This window comes from Spodoptera frugiperda, chromosome 27 (genome assembly GCF_023101765.2).
Source record: "Spodoptera frugiperda isolate SF20-4 chromosome 27, AGI-APGP_CSIRO_Sfru_2.0, whole genome shotgun sequence".
NCBI classification, from domain to species: domain Eukaryota; kingdom Metazoa; phylum Arthropoda; class Insecta; order Lepidoptera; family Noctuidae; genus Spodoptera; species Spodoptera frugiperda.
In genome coordinates, this window is record NC_064238.1 from 5,684,026 (window position 1) to 5,705,300 (window position 21,275).

At 36.9% G+C, this 21,275-nt stretch overlaps 1 protein-coding gene across 17 annotated transcripts in view; it reads left to right on the forward strand.

Annotated features, from left to right (window-relative positions):
- The window catches only part of LOC118263915 (eye-specific diacylglycerol kinase), a 148,086-nt gene that overhangs the window by 118,485 nt on the left and 8,326 nt on the right, over positions 1–21,275 (forward strand). For 3 of the 17 annotated variants that reach the window (XM_050705466.1, XM_050705480.1, XM_050705479.1), the window contains 15 exons: positions 1,033–1,122; positions 1,548–1,677; positions 1,771–2,077; positions 2,797–2,965; positions 6,447–6,663; positions 8,175–8,367; positions 8,717–8,819; positions 9,739–9,929; positions 10,416–10,513; positions 11,685–11,810; positions 12,599–12,893; positions 13,592–13,864; positions 14,367–14,414; positions 14,899–14,962; positions 15,426–15,747. In XM_050705466.1, the coding sequence (XP_050561423.1) occupies positions 1,033–1,122; positions 1,548–1,677; positions 1,771–2,077; positions 2,797–2,965; positions 6,447–6,663; positions 8,175–8,367; positions 8,717–8,819; positions 9,739–9,929; positions 10,416–10,513; positions 11,685–11,810; positions 12,599–12,893; positions 13,592–13,864; positions 14,367–14,414; positions 14,899–14,962; positions 15,426–15,747 (2,626 nt within the window). Of the gene's footprint in view, positions 1–1,032; positions 1,123–1,547; positions 1,678–1,770; positions 2,078–2,796; positions 2,966–6,446; positions 6,664–8,174; positions 8,368–8,716; positions 8,820–9,738; positions 9,930–10,415; positions 10,514–11,684; positions 11,811–12,598; positions 12,894–13,591; positions 13,865–14,366; positions 14,415–14,898; positions 14,963–15,425; positions 15,748–15,999; positions 19,680–19,923; positions 20,050–20,836; positions 21,132–21,275 lie in introns of those variants that run through there. The other 14 variants (XM_035576152.2, XM_050705476.1, XM_050705473.1 and 11 more) reach the window with 12 other exon arrangements.

A 21,275-nucleotide genomic window follows, 5' to 3' on the forward strand; every position in this document is an offset into this window, starting at 1 on the left:
AGTTTGAAAAGGCTTAATTACGTTACCCTTGCAGTAAACTTTTATCAAAATTTCCTTTGTATTGATGCGACTTTCGATTATGGTTGCCAACTTTCCAAAACGTGATATTATCGCGAGCCACAAACCCTCCATTGAAGTAATTCGGCAATGTTATCTCTAAGTATAGATAGATAAGTTAACGAACGTTATTATACATTAGTTTATTTACTGTATAGTAACGAGTAGTTTCAGTATGTACGTACAGGTTGCGCCTAAATATTGTATGATATAGCACAGTAGCTTTTTGGTGGACGCGGTGCGGTGTAGCCGCGTGTTTAATGAAGTGACTGCGGTGCTTACGGCTGGCGGCCCTCACCCGGGGCGCCACGCGGTTCTGTCAAATGATTTGCATCTACATCTGTGTACATACGTAGCACGAATAAGCCAGAAATCGCATGCGACACGTTACCAACTCATGACACATGAACGCCGCGTCGCGTCGGTCGCGTCACTCGGGCAAGCCGCGCTTTCCCTCAACTCGAAATTAAAACTTCATTTTTAATGACGTGTTACCATATCGCTCGCATCGTAGGTACTTGTACGGCCTGCACTCTGCACAATTTTGAACAACAAACATTTTCTACGTTATATTTTGTGGTTGTTCATTACTATTGTTGGTACACTGTTAATGTTTTGTTTCATACATTAAAAACGCTTTGCGTGTAGGTATTTATTACTTGATTTACCAAGCTTTTAGCTGTTAGCGCTGTTGTTATTCAGATTAATTTGTTATTCACAAAGGTTAATGACATGAATAGTTTAATCCGACAACTGCTAATTTATTTAGTTAATGTTTGTTAAATTGTAATGCCATGACGTAGGTTTGGATTGGTTTCAGTTTCATGAATTCATGGTAGAGAGGAGTATCATATATCATTTGTTTTAACATTTATTTTATTGTCACTTTGTTAATTTTATGTTGCTATTGTGGCTTAATTTGTGTGTATCACTGATTCATTGCATGTGTGTTGCATGGTTGTTTTGTTGTCACAGTCATTCCGGCGCAGCTGCTGTCGGTGGTGCATACCAACTCAGGACACTGTAGACAAGGCTATAGGAGTAGACAATGGTGAAATTGTGAATGTGCGTATCCCAATATGTTGCTCGCAGGTGGAGGCCAGGTGCTCAGTACAGGACGGAATTATCTTGTTACACCTGTATTCCTGAAATAAGTTTAATGTAGACTTTTTTAAAGTATAATTAAAAAATATTAAATAAACATTTATTATTTTATAAAGAGCAATTTCAAAGAAACGCCCCTAATAGCTATTTGATGAATTTCTTGGTAAATAAAACTTTTTCAGAGTTATTTTATATACCTCTTTAATTATATAATGAAACTTGTTAAGTATAAGAAACTGATTTCGGGAATGCTGGTAATGAATAGAATATCCAACCTGTATACTAATTGTTGCTTGCTTTTTGTTAGGAAATCGTAGTAAGCTAACCGATGTGTTTATACATGTGTATTGTTTAGGATTTGTTCTAATTTGATGTTTTCTTAACAGTCGCTGCAGGCTAAATTGTCGTTTAGCTCGAAGGAAATCGTTGCCTTGACTTGTTCGTGGTGTAAAGACGCCTACCACAACAAAGAAAGTTGTTTCAATCTCCAGCGGATAGGAGAAGAATGCTCATTAGGTACAGTATTAACGACCCAAACTTTTGTCATTATATCGCTTTGTTCTTTGAAATAATGCAATTTTACCAAAATGTTTACTTTCCCTTTAATAGGGTCGCAAAATAATATAATAGTACCGCCGTCGTGGATCGTCAAGTTGCCAAGAAGAGGTAGTTTTAAGTCATCGCTAAGGAAATCGCCTAAGAAAAAAAGTGCTTCCAAGAAAAAAGGAAAAGATTCTAAAAATGAACAGAAAACGTTCGTTATTAAGCCAATTCCCACTGCGAGCGTAAAGCCAGTACTAGTTTTTATAAATCCGAAAAGTGGAGGCAACCAGGGAGCGAAGTTGCTGCAGAAGTTCCAATGGCTACTGAATCCACGACAAGTATTTGATCTCACACAGGGTGGGCCAGGACCTGGGTAAGGAATGATTATTTATCTACGTAACCAACTACTTTCCTTTACACAATGCTGCCTTAGGAAGTCCTCTAATAAACACCACAGGTCACTAAACTCTAAAACGAAAGGAAATACAATCAAAATAATGACAACGATTTTCCAAATCGAGTGCTCCCGGTACATTGTTTAGCATAAAGAGACAAGGGGCAATAAGAATTAGATAATCTGTGCAGAATGGTAGCACAAACTACCTCCGCCAGTCGACCTGACAATGCCAATAATAGGTCTGACCCATTAAAATGTAAGGCCGGTATGGTCCGGTTGCATCATTCGCCTTGTTTAGTCTTAACAAAACGTTCTGTAGGACGTCATGCTAATGGGACTGGGACGTGGGGGAACCTCCTTGTCATCTTAACGTTTGCAGCTCTAATAGTATCTATATACCTAGATCTATGTTGAGTTTTCGATCTGTACAAATTGCTGCGATATTGCGTTTTACCTACTGTGATTCAATGGTTATTATTTACTATATTTATGTATAAAAGAATTGTAATTTTAATTCTTTCTGACTTACCTAACAAGCGTCAGTCAAATCCTCAGAGAAAATCAAATTCAGTGGAAATTTGATTTGCTTTTAACCCTACTTAATTACATCATTTATTAACCCTTAAAATCCTTTTATAATGTTTCAGTATTGTTTTTGTAATAAATGTGGAATTTACATTACGGTTTTATTTCAGCTTGGAGCTGTTTCGCAAGGTGCCGAATCTGCGCGTGCTGGCATGCGGCGGTGACGGCACTGTCGGTTGGGTGCTGAGCGTGCTCGACCGCATCGGGACACGGCCGGCTGTGGGCGTCCTACCGCTCGGCACTGGGAACGACCTCGCACGAGCTCTTGGTTGGGGCGGCGTAAGTAACTTTATACCTGAACTGTAGTAAGATATTTTAATTAGGTTCTCACTTTTTTATAATTACAAAGCGCCAAGTCATTCGAATCAGTTACTCATTTATATATAAAAAAAAACATAGAAAAGCAATTTTGTAAAAAGACGAACCAATAGGACTGAAAAGGTATTTATTGATGCGTAGATAAAGATCAAGCAATGCAGGCTTTTTAAAAAACGAGTTTGTAAAAGCAGGAGCCGTGTACGTAGGTAATGATTGAGTGTGGAGTCATGTCGACGGGTGTTATTATGACGTTATCGCCGTCCATGCCTCGGGACAGGAGTGTCGTGCGTGAAAAAGTAAAATAAATTCGTCCTCGCCCCGTGGGAAGCGTACAAATGCTTAACCGGGTATAACGTACGGTATTTACTAAATATACACCTAAATGGCCTGACACAACTCATATTTATTTAGTTTGCCGGTGCCACAACACCAAAACAGTAGGTTAACAACGTCGAGTATCAAACAAATACAAACAAAAACTTCGTTGTAAATTAATTAGTTGGATTTCCAAGAAACTTAATTTGATACTCTAGAGACTTTTTGATCCCGAAGTGGTTTAAATTTGCTCACGTAGTTTCTTGCAACTGAGCTTACTTAAGGCAACCGCAGACTTTCTCAAAACTACAACAGCGACAATTTAAGCTTAAATAATGTCTGGAGAGTTTCGACGTAAGTCGTGTTTATTCTACCTTAAAATAGTAACTGGCGTACTATGTACAAGTGTACGTACAGCTACATAACATTTATACGGCGTGCTTACACGTAATGTTTTACTACCACGGGAATTTCTTGTCCTAAATTATTTCAAAAGTTAACTCATATAAACATGAGCGTTCTTTTACAATATTTAAATTCAATCTAGAATAAAAACAAGCGAGAGGTACGCGTTTTCTTCAAATGTTATTAAATTCATAATTCTGCCCTGCTGACGGAAAAAGTTAAAATACATTTATTTTCCGGACGTTAAAATTAAGGGGCGCCGACTTGTTATTCATAATTTATTACATATACATTCGTCTGTATGAGTTGGGAAAATCAAAAGAAAAGGTATACCTATGCTATGAATATGCAAATGCTATTATTACTCGATGTCGCTTGATGTACGACAATGTGTTTTAACGAGGTCATAAACAAACTTTATTACATTGTTCATGAAAATGTTACTAGTCTTCAAAACAACAAACAAACTCCGTTCAGACTCCGGATTTGTACAATTTTCTTTTATTGTTATGCTCCTCAAATGTTCTAACATTTTCACCCTCTTTGTTTTATTTTCCGATAATTATGAAATAACAGCGTAATTTCCTTTTACCCTTAGCCGCGCTGTATTTAAGATCGTATTCTTTTACCCTAAACATTTATCAAACATAGTACGTAGTAATGACGTAATCATTATGAAAAAATATAAGAAAAAATAACAAAACCAAGTCTTTTGTTCTAGCATCAGCTTTAACTTAACCCAAAATAACTAAGAAGCTTTGATCATGTACAAGCATTGAGGCATACTGACTTGTACAAATAAACTAATTAGGAGCGAAATAAGTTGCGGTGGAAGTAAACACGATTGTACTTAAGTAAATCTCCTTAAATGGCGGCGCCGAGGTAAGAAGTCTTACGCTTGGCTTGCTGAGGCAACAAGGCTAACGCATCAGCCTTAGGGTGATTTTCCACCAGAGATGTGCTATGATACGTTGCTGTGGATGCGTTTGGCTTCCACCAATAATATTCATTGATACACCTTAGCACTGATGGAAACGGGTCCAACAAATGTGGCTTAGTATAAATGGAAACGGTCACATAGTTTCACAGCTTAGCTATTACATCTTCGCAGCATAAAAAACATGGAATAGTTTATTTGCACCGTTGCAAGATAGTACAGACAAAGCAAGAAAAAGATAACTACACGGCGCAAAAGTGCTCAGCTAAAATACCGTAACCTGAGCACGATGACTCGAGCCACGGCGCTGATTTTCAGCACTAGCCAGTTAAATACAAAACAATAATTATAACAATTCTACCACAACGACACTGTTTCAGAATAACAACCAATTGAGAAAAAATAAATAAATATTGGTATATTATTATTAATGATAGAACAATAATAAAATTAGGACAAAACAAATCATTTAAAATATATCGGAAAACTAAACGTATATCAAAATCTTAGATTAAACATGACAATGTCAACATAGCACATCTCTGGTGGAAAAGCACCCTTTAGTATACCGCGAACAAATAACAATATGGCGCGTGTTAGAAAGAGCTACAACAGCGCTACATTGATATAAAATCACTCTACTAATATTGATGATAACATTACGCAGCTTCACATTTACCCAACGGTTATTATATTGGTGTCCACCCTGTAAGCGTACCGTACGGGCGAGATTAGCGTAATATCCTCATTATCATTTAGGCAACAGGAATTAAGGTCGCTTTCATGTAAAATTTCTAGTTTGTTGAACATAAAATAATAAGTACGAAGAGGATAATTTAAACGTAGGTATTGTATCAAATGTTATCGTATATTTTGTTTGTATATAATTTAAAATCACTTAAAGTGAATCGTAAAATTAATATGCGAAACGTTACGAGGAGATAAACATGTTAAACTATGGTTAGAACAAAGTTAATTCAATAAAACGTGAATTTTATCTAGGTATTAAAATATCAATAGATTATATTAGGCTACTTATAAAAGTTACTTTCCAAATAATAAATATATGGGGCGCGTGGTAAACACGTAAAAAATTGAGTTCATGGCACTCCAGACGTCTATTTTGTGTCACTGTATCAAATATTTTAGTACCACTGGGTCCCTAATCAACCATTTGAAAAAGTAATGAAGTACAGAATAAATGTGTGTGTGTATCACCCGTCAATTACCCTAGTACTCGCCCCAAATCCCACCTGTATTGCCACAGTCGTGTCTGGGATACTTATTTAATATTCATTAGTACTTTAATTTACATAGCTATTCTATGGTAGCAATGTTTTCGGCTCACCTAGGAAAATTTTCATTTTAGGCAAAAAAAAAAACAAATAATGTCCATCCAACTTAAAATCAAGCCGCGCAATAGCTTATTTAAATTTAAGTCAGTTGAATATAGCCTAGTGACCTTAGAAATTGATATTTTTTAAGCCTGTGTTTTTAAACCTTATATTTTTTCTATGTAATTAAAAAAAAAACATAGCGCTCATCACCGCATGTGTAAATTCCCACACAATGTGTGAGTCAGTCGAGCGAAATAGGTTACACAGAGTTAAATTAGCATTGCTTTTCACCCCCAAACCTATATTTTAATGCTATACAAATTGGTTTTTCGATCTTCGACGGCGGCGACGTAGATAAAGGGCTTAAACCTAAAATCTGGGACACTTTTACTTGGTTTCCTCGGAAATTGCTTTAGGATTGTCTTCAATCTTATTTGCTTTGTTCCAGGGTTACGAAGATGAGCCAATTTCGAAAATTTTGGCGAATATCGGTGAGAGTGACACGGTGTTGCTGGACCGATGGGAACTGAGCGTGGTGCCTAACACTGCGGCTGCCGGCGAAGACACCAGCAATGCCAAGCCAGAACTACCACTCAACGTCGTTAATAATTACTTCTCATTTGGCGTTGATGCTCACATAGCTTTAGAGTTCCATGAAGCGAGAGGTAAGTTTATGGTTACTTATTATTTTAATCCCATATGAAAATCCGATTGAAATTGAAAAACATTTAATACTTCTAATATTTATGTAATTTAATATCTTGCTACTAAGACCGACCATGGAAACCATCCAGCCATTTTTTATTATTATCTTGAAAACGCATTCATTACAATTAAAGCTACTCTGTAGTCTGTTCGTATTTTTTGTTTTATTGGCCTTGCCATTAAGCTAAGGAAGCAACTCCATGATAGTATAATAATATTCCTAAGGTCTTTGAATAATACTGCTGTTATTATACTCCTGGTTTTAGCTTTAGCCAATTTCCTCTGTCAGTTTAAATTCTTCCTTCATCTCAGTCTGAGGTCATCGCAATTAACTGCCTTTTTTATCTCGCTATTATTTTAGTATATTTATAAAAGTCTAAACAATTTTCCTTAAGCTGTTTCCTACTACGTTTTGAGCTCATTTTAATTTATCATGATTTGATTAACATGCTATTTAGATTTTAATCTAAATAAAAATGATTCAGCTTTGTCAAACTAAAGAGAAAATACAAATAATACACATCCCTTTTTTTGTCACTAAAGTAACATAATATAGTCAAGTATAATAAATACCGCGTATTTGGCAAAGATACAGATAAAATTAATAACGTAACCGAACGAAAAGTTAGATGAGTAAGAACATATCGGCCTAATAGGCAAGCTGTTGCATTGCAACTAAAACTTTTCCACAGAAGGCAAATAAAGAAGAATTCCTAGCAATAACGTGAATTCTTTGCTCATATTTTGTATGTCAGAGTGTTATGCAAAAATAAACCCATTGACCTCTTTGCATTACCACAACTTAGTCATGCACGAAGCATATGGTGACACGTATACTGTGCTGTATAATAACAGTCTCCAAGTAATTATCCCTACTTACCGTAAAACACTACAACCACGAACTAGTACGCGATATAATTAGCTAAATAACAACTTTTATGAAGTAGCATTTATTTTGTAAGCTCCTTATATTGTTACAACTAATTCTGTTAGACTGACCACAAAGCAATTACGGTTCGCAAGACTATTTTAGTTTTACTGAATGTTGGTTCACGTTTATAAACTGTAGTGAGCTTCTCTCGCTCATCAAACTTTGCGAGAACTCATTAGGCACTAGTTAGCGATTCGGGCTGGTTTATGCGACCGTCTTGTATAAGGTGTTTTTCTTATGAATACCAAAATCCTTGAGTTAGTCCTAACTTCTTAATAATTTCGCCTTCAGCTCCACTATTGCCTAGCTGCCTTGTTTAGTAAGTAGATAGATACCTAGAAGGCCGATATGTTTGTTCTCGTAACATCCAATTCTCTTTACCTTTTACTTTCTAGAAACTCTAATGTAGAATGCGAACAATACAAGGTGTAGTAAACAAATATGTTTGTAATTACAGTAATAACTAGCAGTTTAAGTTTATCAAAACTTAGATTATACAATATTATTTTTATCATAACAATATTTTTTCGTGTAAAACAGAGGCGCACCCAGAAAAGTTCAACTCTCGAATAAGAAATAAGCTGTTCTACGGTACTGCCGGAGGGAAGGATCTCATGCAGCGCAAGTGGAAGGGTCTTGCCGAGTTCGTGACGATGGAGTGCGACGGCAAGGACCTGACGCCGGTGCTCCGGGAGCACAAAGTTCATGCCATTGTCTTCTTAAACATTCCAAGGTCAGAATAAATCTCATTTATGAAAGTGTATTCGTATTTTCTACATTACAACCCAACTGTCAACTACATAATACATGAAAGAACTTCTGTCATTTGCGAAATTGCAAAAAGCAATTTTCTTATAGCATCATTTTAAATAAAAAACACAAACTCATCCATGATACAGAAATCTATTTATTTATTATCCATTTTAATAGAGGAAAATAAAAAGTTTCAGTAGGTACGCGAACATCTTCCAAACTTTACGATAGCTATCGTTAATAATTTATGAGCTTAGCAACTGTGAATGTTTTTGTGTCTAGTCGAAATACATTTTGGCTAGGTACTGACATGTCTTTATTGTTTACAGCTACGGTGGTGGGACGCACCCTTGGAACAAGTCAGGGGGAGCCTTTGAACCCTCCACTGAAGACGGCTTAATAGAAGTAGTCGGATTAACCACTTATCAATTGGTAAGTCGGTGTCAGATCCATCTTTGAAGTGTTCGAACTTACACGAGTACTTTCATCTCAGCCTATTACAAAATCAATACAGATTTTATAAATCCACATTACATACAGAAATACTACATGTAGTTTTTTCGCAGTAGGTATAAAGTTATTAGTTTATCTATAGGAACCTTACCTTTGCCCATCCCGTGGGTGGATATAATCCTGCCTGTCGCTTAATGCAAGACCCACGCGTACAAATAGGTTATTATAGTCGCAGTGTTCGTTCAAAATTGTTTTCGTTTTTTTTATATTAATCATTAGTTGGTTACATTGGAGCTTTCTTTACAGTATATTGTTAGTTTCCCATTGATTTTGCTACAATTTCTATAATATCATATGTTTTAAGTAAGCATTTTAGCAGATTTACTTTAAAAATATTCATATGCTCCTATAACGAAAACGATGCACAACGTTTTAGAAACTACTAGTGCAGAGTAGAAAATATTATAAGAATAAATTCCGCATACAAACAGCGGAATTAAATAGCAATATTGCAGTAGCCAGTAAATTGCTCCTTAGAAACTAGTTCAGGGATACCTCCTACGTATATGTGTGTACCTAATATTATATAATATGTAACGTAGAGATATTCTGTAATCTCGTTGAGAGGAAGAAGAGGTTTACTACGTTGAAGGTCGCAGGTCCCGACTATTTAAGCGAAGTAATATTAATGTCTGATGCTAACTCGTCAGGTTACTTTGTTCTTTTAAAGTAAATGTTATGTATGGATTTTGTATTTCTAGAGAAAAGTTTAGTCATTGAAAGTAGTTGTCAGAAGAGGTCAAATTAATACCTATGATTTTTTACGGTATTAACTGTATGATATGAGGATGTTTAGATTTGGAAACTATTAACTGATTGGTACATATATGTTATGCAGCCGTTATTACAAGCGGGAGGACACGGCACCTGCATCACTCAATGCAAGACTGCAAAAATTGTGACAACGAAGGTGATACCAATGCAAGTTGATGGGGAGGCGTGTCGCCTGGCGCCCTCTGTCATCACTCTCTCGCGGCTCAACCAAGCCACCATGCTCGCTAAGAAGAAGCCAGGCCGAACCATCGCACCGTAAGTTTTTTTTGTACAAAGCAGCCAACGAGTCGTCGGATCACCTGATGGTAAGCATATGGCGCCGCCCATAGACGTGCGTAACACCAGAGGAGTGACAATTGTGAGTAGCCGGTCTTTTAGGGATTGGCAATTGTTACACCGATTTTCTGTAAGGTTGTGGTATCATATCTCTCTCACGTTAAGTATTTCAAATATTTTCGTCAATTCGTAATACAACAACCTATTGATTTCTAAATTAAACCACAAAGACTTAACCGCCTTTTTCAGACATCGGTATTTGCGGAAAAATATCTGAATATTGTAGAACGGAACCCGATATTCTAAAATTAGATTTGTTACTTCAACTTTTGGAAGTTTGAAGTTCATAGTCGTGTTTGCCCATTTAATAGTTTCAAGTCGAAAATAAACCTGGCACGAAAATGTAAATAGTTTTAGAATGAATTGTATCTAAGGGGAGCTGAGACCTAAATATCTTTGTTGCAGTCAAACTACAATGGACAAACTCACCCTAACTGTGAATCTCATAACGATGGCTGATTATGAGCGACATCATTACGACAAGGAGCTACTCGCAAAGACAGGTAATAAATTCAATTATGCAATCCTCGGGTACCTACAGGTTCATTGATTAAACCGACAAAGCTTCGAAGCTTTGACAGTGTTCAATTTCGAAATTGTATTATTATTGTACGTGATATGATCATGCGTGCCAAAACTTGCAAACAAAGTTAAGCATTTAACTACTGCGTTTGAATTTAACTAGAAAAGTTTTACTGATGTCGATAAGATAAATCGACATTAAGGTTTGAATTCATTTGAACTGGAAAAGCCCCGCTGAGCTTTACGTTCACTTGTTTATTTCGCATCGATAGTTAGCGCAGAGTTAAATTCGATATCTGTTGTTTTCCTCGACGAGTAGCGATCGACGCCGACCTACTCCACTCGAATAATTGCTACATAACATTTTAGCCCGCTACGGAAACTGTATGCTGCTTTTAACAACTTTAAACGGTGTTAAATTAAACACTTTTGTGAGCATTTTCTACATTTCTAGCACTTTCAGTTAAATAAATTGAGACGCTATTAGGTTTGAAAAAGAATAGAATATGTTTGTGTCGATGACTTACTCTAAGAGACTTGGTATTCCATTAAATGTACCTATGCATTCACATATCGTGCAAATGTTAAAGTTAAATAAAGACTTTGCTAATCTTACTTCAGTATTGACAAAGATTAAGCCCTACTAACTCATCCTAAACAGGAAAATACTCTGTTAAGAGCTAAAGTCCTTTGATCCCGCGGACTTTGTAAAAAAAAACAATGAATAAACAACCGCTGGAAGCAGTCACTTAATGTACGTATAATGAAGTTCGTTTAAGAGTCAAAGTTTTAATGTAAAACCTTGTTGTGCTCTGTCTCTGTTTAAGGAAGAGCTGTTTAAATTCACTAATAAATAATTGAATCTGATGACGTATTTTCTTTTGATTTTATATCTACAAAAACAGTAAAATATTACAAAATATATGTAGCCGTATTTAAAAATTTTATTAAAAATAATCCTTGTCCACCAGTCGAAATGCCAATAAATCTGATGGTCGATAAATTAATTTGTCCCGGAAAGTGATGAATGGACGTGGGGAATTTGAATTCCAGAGCGAAATTATGCGATGGACATTCTGTACATTGTAACATGATGAACTCGGTTCATTTAACATAACCGGGTGACGATTAAAATAATTTGTTTTGTTACAGCGGAACAGGTCGGCACTTTGGACGTGAACCCTGCTGCGGACTTGGAACAAATGCGCGGCCTCATTCAGAACATGATCAAAGAATCTCAAGCGTACTCGAACCTCACCGACTGGTGGTTTGTCGACTGTGAGTTTTTCTCGTTGCTTCCTTTGAGATGTATGTTCGAGCCACTTTCACATTTCTATACCTGCCATGTTGGAGAGAGTCATGTGTGTTTTTATGTGCACATACCTGCCGAGATTTCCCGCATTTATGCCTTAAACTTCAGGTATAGAACTTTAGAACACAAGACTTATATTTGCTAAAGGCACGAGTGAAAGACAATATAAAATTATAAAACATACTATTGAACTTATGAAGAACAAATGCTTATCTAACATAAGGCTTGTATTCAGCTTCTTCAAACTTAAAGAGCCTCTCCGAGGAAAACGGAAGGCAAACATGTCCTCTCGTGTTCCCATTATTTCTAAAGTATGTCAAGAGTATATCTCATGCTTATTTTCTTTTAACTCTGCATCTGTATGAAAGTACATCTTATAATTTGCGTTACATATTCGCTGTATAAATACAGAATTACCCTTTCCCGTACCTTTCCTACAGGTAGAAAGGTTATATTTACAAGTTGTACGATTGAATGAAAAGAATTTGGGTTATATTATAGCTATCTGCAATCATTTGGAAAAAATGTTTTATGTGAACAATAATGTAAACGAACCCGTTTGTACCTACTTACTTGTTCAGTTTTATTTAGAAATTTTACTGTGAACATATTTGTAAAGCTGTGGGTAGGTATTTAAACTAAACCGCGAGCCGTACTTTGAAAAGATTTTTAAATTTTATTATGGGAACATAAGTAGGTTAACAAACTACTAGGTATGAAATATTTATTACAATTATAGGTAATTTTTATTTAGCTGTGACAGCGGAGAGGTTCTTCCGTATAGACAAGGCGCAGGAGAACTTGCACTACCCGGCGGACATAGGGCACGACAACATCTACATCCTGGACGCGGCGCCGCACACGCCGCACACGCCCGACACGGAGTCCACCGCGCACCCCGACACCACCGCCACCGCCTCGCTCGAGCGCACCGCCGCCTCCGTCTCGCTCGACACCACCACCGGACTCTCCGTCTCACTCGACATCTCCCAGAGCGTCGACACACCCAGTGCTGCTGTCTCGCTCGATGTGCCTGAATCTCATCCTTGGTGAGTATATTAAGTTTATCGTAGATCAGTTTTGTTTGCAAAAGTTCTCTACTTCTACTTCTTGAAATAGATAATTTTGTACTTATAGTATTGTTACAAAACTGAAAAAGCAAGATAACAAAAGCTTTTTCTCATTTCGAAGCGAGTGTCTGCAAATGTGAACGACTGGCTGGATTGCACCATTTAATCTATACTCTCGTGTGACGGCAAACGAAACCAACTGCCCGGACGCTATTGCTATTAAACCGCCTTCTGCGTGAAATTGAACATTCCGGACAAAGCCGGAAAGTACATTTAATTCGATATGTAATAAGTGCTTAAAGTAATTGGAGTTTTGTGGTGTTTTTTTTTTGTGTTACCCGTTTTATACCAGAGTAATTGTTTTTAAAACTGATTAACCTTATCCCTCTTGACGTCAGCTGTGGCCTTCGCCAACACTAATCCACTTGAATTCGCAACTCTTCAAACTGAGTCTATCCGACAAAGCAAGGAGCTACTTAAACAAAATCCGATTTCAAATAAATCTGGGTAACTTCACGCGTGGCTTACGATCTCTTTCAGATTTTTTGCTGACTTCCTTTTGGGAAATGAAGATGCTAGAAAATTTTTCGTTTACATAAACGTATTTATAAAATCAGATCTTGGAGAATTGTATTGTGTTCTGAAATGTAAAACGTTTGCATATTTTATTTACGTAGTGAATCGGGAATCGGTAGTCCAGCGCGGTCTTCAGAAGAGTTGCTGTCGCCTACGACGCCGCCTCCCAATGCGGTGCCAACAGCTCCGACGACGCCACTGTCGGTGCGGCCGCCGTCGCCGATACCGCCGACTCCTACAAGCCCGGGTACAGGGCCGCCTGCTCCACTGAGTCCGGCAGTGGGTCAAACCGAGCCGTTATCTCCACCTCTATGCACTAGCCCACCCGCCAAAGACCATGAACCTACGACTGATTCAATAGCACGGTTTAAAACGTGAGTACGTTTGCCTTTAAAGCATAAACACGCCATAGTGTGAGCATAGATTAGATGCAAAATGTTTGAGCGCTTCTGTACCGCTGCGCCGCCGTAATGAATTAAACAGCTGTGTAACAAAATTGATATGCATATATCTAGTTCTGGACAACTGGGAACTTTGGAGCAGTCTTCGCAGAATAATAAGTTAATTAGCATTGAAGCGCCAAAATCTCTTTAGATAATCTTTAGTTTTAGTATAATAGCACTGTGTTATTAGTTAGCCAAATAGCAAATAATGAGAAAGTCCGCTGGAAAAATAGAAAGGAAATACTACGGCACAATATCTTGGTTAGTCATCTGGTTGATGACGCGACCAGTAAAGCAAGACGTAGGTACTATTGACCTTGTGTGATCACTATTCTGTTAGGGGTATCGCACAAGTATGAGCATTGGGGCACGATGCACTCTGGTTTGAAACTAAAATCTGCACTCTATCTCTTCTCTCTTCTATTGCATGCAGCATTCATGAGAAATTGTTTGGACTTGAGCAAGAAGTGTTTGGCTATAGGTGAGACTTACTTAGACGTAATAGCTATAGATTAGTTCTTAGATTTTCATCCTCACCTCCATTCGTATCTGATCCTTTATCTTCCATGAATTTCATCTTCATAACATGTACCAATATACTGTTGACCCAATATAAAAGGGTAATAAGCATAAGTGTTTGTAGTATTGTGATTCAATGTTTCCCGATTTATTTTAATATGCCATTTATTATATAAGCAAAAGTGAATTCAATGTTTGGTTTCAATTCATTTAATCGTAGCCTAATAATAGTAAGAGCTAACTTGACCTAATTTTATTGATACCACCAATTCCAAGAATTTGCTAATAAATATCCACAAAATCCCTCTAGAAAGCATTCTTATCTCGTTTCCCATCTTTGAACGCGACAGTCGACCGACCAGACTTACAAAACGTTTAATTTTATTTATCTTCTAAAAACTTGTTCAGTACTTACAGAACAAAGTAAAACCTTGGCATTGTTTCAGAAATTTATTGGAAAAAACATCTGATGCCCTGCTCAAAGCGGCCAAAGTCGGTGATCTGAAAATGGTGAGGAATTCATTCAAAGATATTTTTGATTTCATTTTCCTGATGGAAGAACAAAGCACGAAAATATTTACATCCGATTATAATATCTCGTGTAATGTTTTCCGATACTAAAAATAGCCTGTTATGATATACTCAGCTATTCGCTTTTCATTGATATACAAATTGGTTTAACACGATGAAAAAATACTCATAAAAATTATTCTCATTTCGAATTCGTAATTGTTAGGAAGGTAGTTAACGATTTAGGCTGTGACAATTTCTCTAGTAGTTAGCTGTTAAAATGTCTGAAACAACGAGGAGATGGACCATCTGATGGTAAGCAATTGAAGCCGCCCATGGACTAACTTCTTTGGTTTTGAGGATTTGAGGATTGTGGATTGGGAGATAGGAGAAGGGTGGGTCTCTCAGGATTGGGTTGATTTGGTATCTGAATTTGCAATAAGATAAACGACTATGATTGAAGATGAAAGAGTTGCACGCGGCGGGGTACTCGCTGCTGTCGATCGACGCGACCGGTCAGACCGCGCTGCACGTGGCGGCGCGGTACGGGAACAAGGAGATCGTGAAGTACCTGATAGCGTGCGCGCCGACCGCCATCTTGAACATGCGCGACAACGAGCGCGGACAGACCGCGCTGCACAAGGCGGCCGCGCACAAGCGGCGCGCCATCTGCTGCATGCTCGTCGCGGGCGGCGCGTCGCTCACTCGCCGCGACCACGCCGGCCTCACGCCGCGACACCTCGCACTCCGCGCTGAGGACCACGATTTAGCCGCATATCTTGAAAGTGAGTATACTTACCATCATAACTTGCTTTAGAAAATAAATTTTCAGTCTGGTCATAGGTACATGAATATTACAGTGATAAAATACCTCAATCAATCAATATCAAAATACCAAAAATGATCTCTTAAAGAGAAAGAAAAACACTTTTTATTTTTTTGAAGTAAATAAAGAATTGTGATCGTCCAATTTCAACAAAAAAAGTATCCAGTAATGTTTTGTTTTCTATACAAATAAAAGATATATCCTTTTTCAGGTCAGGAACATTTCCAATTAGTGTCAGAAGATTTAGAAACTGCCGTTTAATCAGTCGAACACATTATCCGCATTCCTGGCGTGGCGGGAACTACCGAGATAAGTCGCACTAGCGAACTAGTGATATAGTGAAAATGACTGAAGAATATTGTTCGAAACACCGAAGTGATAATCAGATCTGGTGTAGAATTATAATAAAAACATTTCATTAATAAATTAATAATAATTGAAAATTTAACTAACTTTAATCATAATTATATTTTCATCATAAATTATTATAATATATTCTATTAATTTATTGAATTTAGTCGCTGTAAATGTTACAGATAAATAAATCAATTTCTAGCCTACGAAACATGCTAATTATTATTGTTATTAACGAGCTGATTCACCTTCGGATGAAATATAAATATATTATCTAGCAGATTATTTCAAATAAATTCACTTCCAAGTTGGGATTAATCTGCTAGATAGTAGGTACATATCCGGGTATTGTGAAGCAGGACGAAGCAATATTATGATAACGAGCTTTTTAAACGATATGCATTAAATTATTAAAGTTTTTCCCTTAATATCTTTACTGTAACATTTATAGTTGTAATTAAGTATGAATTTAGAATAAACACTTATAAGGTGAATCTTTACGCATTTTGTTTCAATATTTTCTCTTTTCTATTTAAAGGAGTGAGTGTTTTCATGATCTATGAAACAGCTCTGAAGTAAAAAGTGTGTGCCTTTCCCGTATGTTGTACAAACAACAAGACAGTGGAATGTATCCCGCACATGGAAGTTCCATGTGAATACAAAAATGAGAAACAGCGACCTGAAATGTTATACGGAACGTGATAGCTCTCACAAATTGTGAATGCAGCTAGCTTGAGACTAAAGTGTGATTAATGTTTGCCACAGAAACTTATGCTCCAGCTCACATCAGACCCGTGTTCACAACATCTTCCGCTTCAAAACACAAACAAAATAAACAAAACGTTCGTATAATATTAGGCAACAGGCCCCTCGTGTAAAATCAGTCCGATAGCTGAACACGTAAGAAGTGTGGGCCGAACATAAAGAAGATAATGCCGAGGGATACATTCACGCTGTCGACCTTTTGTGTTCTGTCAAAGGAACCTTTCTAAGTACTTGTATATTTTAGAATAAATTTTACATCGCTTTACTGACGAATCGCCTTTCCAGATTTCCTTATAAATTACTTCAATTATGAATCCATGGGACCCTAACTCTTACTCTACGGAACGATAAGTCTTTATGATAATGTGGACATTACCTATGCGATTTATTCATCTTATGAATGCCTCTGTAGACCCAATGAGTACAGTTGTGATAGTACAATGTTTTTGTTGCAAGTCATTCAATTTGTTTTACGTATTTTACACCAATGTGACTAAGTTATTTTGATAAAGCTATACTATTTACTCGATCATTAGGCCTAAATACTTAAATACCTACTGTTATATATTATGTATATTATTGTATATGTATTATAGAATTGTTTTTGATGCAATATTTCTTGTATAAGTGTCCTAATATTCTTGTTATTGTCTTCGGCAATAATGATTTAACTTCTAAGGCTAAATTATACTACTGAGTTGTATGATACTGATAAAATCGGTGTCGTATATATTATGATCTCAGTACTTGTATGTATCCGTATTACGGTGTAATTCTTATTTCAGTATGTCCTAATAATGAAGAGTTGAGTATGTAATATAGTTTACTTGTTTGTTGCCTCGTAATGCGTTACTATGGAGCTAAGTGCACTCACTTGTGGATCGTGTAGCTTGTAATGTTGGCGGCGGCGGGCCGGCGCTGGAGCGGTCCCCGGCCCCGGCCGCCGCGCCGCGTCCAATTGTTATTTATTATCGTCTATCTCCTGAATGATTTGTGCGTTTGTACGAGTTTGGATCGCTAAGTGTTGTTTATGTCTATTACGCCAATACCTCTACTAGTAGATGTACCTAATAGTTTAGTGTTTATCGAATTTACTCGTACTACTCGCTGAAAAGCGAACAATGAAAGACAAAGCTGTGAGAATTTTGGTCGTAATGTAAAAATGTAAGTTCATTTATATCGTAAGTGAAACGATATGCAACATTATACTTAACACTGTTTTGTGAGTTTCTTAATTTGTGATTGTAGATAGACGTTTTTGATATTTACCGTAATATTACGTAGAGAATTAACTCGTTGTTTTGAAGAGTTGACTATCCCTTCGGGCTTATTGCATTCGCGTTGCGAGTTACTCCGCTGAGATCGCAAGTCCTTTCCCTCTGGAGCCGTCGAGCTCTTCAATAAGATAACATTAATCGATGTCGCATTGGTTAGATAGTTAATTATAATCTACGAGCGTTACGTCTTAATAATATTAATATTTAAAAGTGAGATATTATAATAATAGAGCCTATTTGTGGGCGTCAGTTTAATCTTTAAATCGTTAGTGATACTTTTCCTATGAAATATTATTATACTTAGTCTTGTACATACCGTATTGGAGGCCTTCATTCAAGTAGTATAAAGTGTGACTCTTTACACGATTAGTCTAGTATTATCTCATGACCAAGTTCTGTCTAAGAAAGGAAATGAATATCACTAGGTTAAACATTTTGAGCTCTTAGGTAAGGGCTGCTTTTGGATCGAATATTTACTAGATTTATGAGGGAAACCCACTGTTTTACCTGTGTTGCATATTTTTTCATGCTGAACCTTAATATGCCTTCTACGTATCGTCATCGTTAGCATACAAGGTGTGAAATTCTGCGTATGATAATCAACAGATAATTATGTTTTCGTTCCTGAAGACACTGCAAGGTTGTTTTTTTCTTTAAGAACAAGTAATTTAATGACAGATTCTAAAAACATCACCTTGTGAGTATAATAAATAGTTCCAGCGTTTTAATTTTTCAATTACTTGCGTGACTATGGCGTATAATACCTACGTTAACAAGATATGAATACATAAGAGTGTAAAACTCTAATACCGAAACCGAAGCATACCAGGACTAGCAGTTCCCTATATTGATAACGACAAACATCAGTCGCTAAACCAGAAACTACATTAAAAGATTTTTAACACTCTTACAAAAGGATAAGGTTGAAAATGTTTTAAAGAAATTCACAATTTAGCAACCAATTTGTGCTCTCACCAATGTCGGGACTACCGGTCCAGGTTAATACGTGGAATACATTACTTGAGAGAACCTTTCATAATAATTCTATAACAGGTTGTGTTGACAAGTGTACAAGTATAACATGCTAAGTATGTGTTAATCCTCTGTTATTCTAGCCATATTTATATTAAATTATATTACGATTAGTGAAACCAATGTTTAATGTTTTTAAGTTTGAACAATTTTCCTAAGCACATGCAGCATTCCATTCAAACTATAGATACCTATTGCCTTTATATGTTTTATGTATATTTACTTCGTCTTTCATTGTGTTATAAATTCTATTATTCTTGTTATCTTGTGAGTATTAACAAAGTATGGTCGAGCTATTAAAATTTCGATATAAGTATACATTCTTATATGATTGGCTTGGTTTTGGGGTTTCGTGTTCGCAGATGCAAACTGTAATAAATTAAATGTAAAAAATATGTCTTAACACTTGGCAAAACCAGTTATGACTTATACTTAGAACAAACATTTTTAAAATCTCGTTATTTTAATGGACAAAATATAGGTAACCGAATTTAAAAATGTTATTAAAAATAATCCTTGTCCGGCAGTCGAAATGCCAATAAATCTGATGGTCGATAAATTAATTTGTCTCGGAAAGTGATGAATGGACGTGGGAATTTGAATTCCAGAGCGAAATTATGCGATGGACATTCTGTGCAATGTAACATGATGAACTCGGTTCATTTAACATAACCGGGTGACGATTAAAATAATTTGTTTTGTTACAGCGGAACAGGTCGGCACTTTGGACGTGAACCCTGCTGCGGACTTGGAACAAATGCGCGGCCTCATTCAGAACATGATCAAAGAATCTCAAGCGTACTCGAACCTCACCGACTGGTGGTTTGTCGACTGTGAGTTTTTCTCGTTGCTTCCTTTGAGATGTATGTTCGAGCCACTTTCACATTTCTATACCTGCCATGTTGGAGAGAGTCATGTGTGTTTTTATGTGAACATACCTGCCTCGATTTCCCGCATTTATGCCTTAAACTTCTGGTATAGAACTTTAGAACACAACGAGACTTATTTTTGCTAAAAGGCACGTGGAAGACAATGTAAAATTATAAAACATACTCTTGAACTTATGAAGAACAAATGCTTATCTAACATAAGGCTTGTATTCAGCTTCTTCAAACTTAAAGAGCCTCTCCGAGGAAAACGGAAGGCAAACATGTCCTCTCGTGTTCCCATTATTTCTAAAGTATGTCAAGAGTATATCTCATGCTTATTTTCTTTTAACTCTGCATCTGTATGAAAGTACCTCTTATAATTTGCGTTACATATTCGCTGTATAAATACAGAATTACCCTTTCCCGTACCTTTCCTACAGGTAGAAAGGTTATATTTACAAGTTGTACGATTGAATGAAAAGAATTTGGGTTATATTATAGCTATCTGCAATCATTTGGAAAAAATGTTTTATGTGAACAATAATGTAAACGAACAAACGAATTGTCTACTACCCGTACCTACTTACTTGTTAGAAATTTTAACTGTAAAAATATTTGTAAAGCTGTGGGTAGGTATTTAAACTAAACCGCGAGCCGTACTTTCAAAAAATTTTTGAATTTTATTAATAAGTAGGTAGAGCAACTGTTAGGTATGCATTATTTATTACAATTAAGGCTATTTTTTATTTAGCTGTGACAGCGGAGAGGTTCTTCCGTATAGACAAGGCGCAGGAGAACTTGCACTACCCGGCGGACATAGGGCACGACAACATCTACATCCTGGACGCGGCGCCGCACACGCCGCACACGCCCGACACGGAGTCCACCGCGCACCCCGACACCACCGCCACCGCCTCGCTCGAGCGCACCGCCGCCTCCGTCTCGCTCGACACCACCACCGGACTCTCCGTCTCACTCGACATCTCCCAGAGCGTCGACACACCCAGTGCTGCTGTCTCGCTCGATGTGCCTGAATCTCACCCTTGGTTAGTATATTAAGTTTATCGTAGAACAGTTTTGTTTGCAAAAGTTCTCTACTTCTACTTCTTGAAATAGATATTTTGTATCTATAGTATTGTTACAAAACTGAAAAAGCAAGATAACAAAAGCTTTTTCTCATTTCGAAAAGC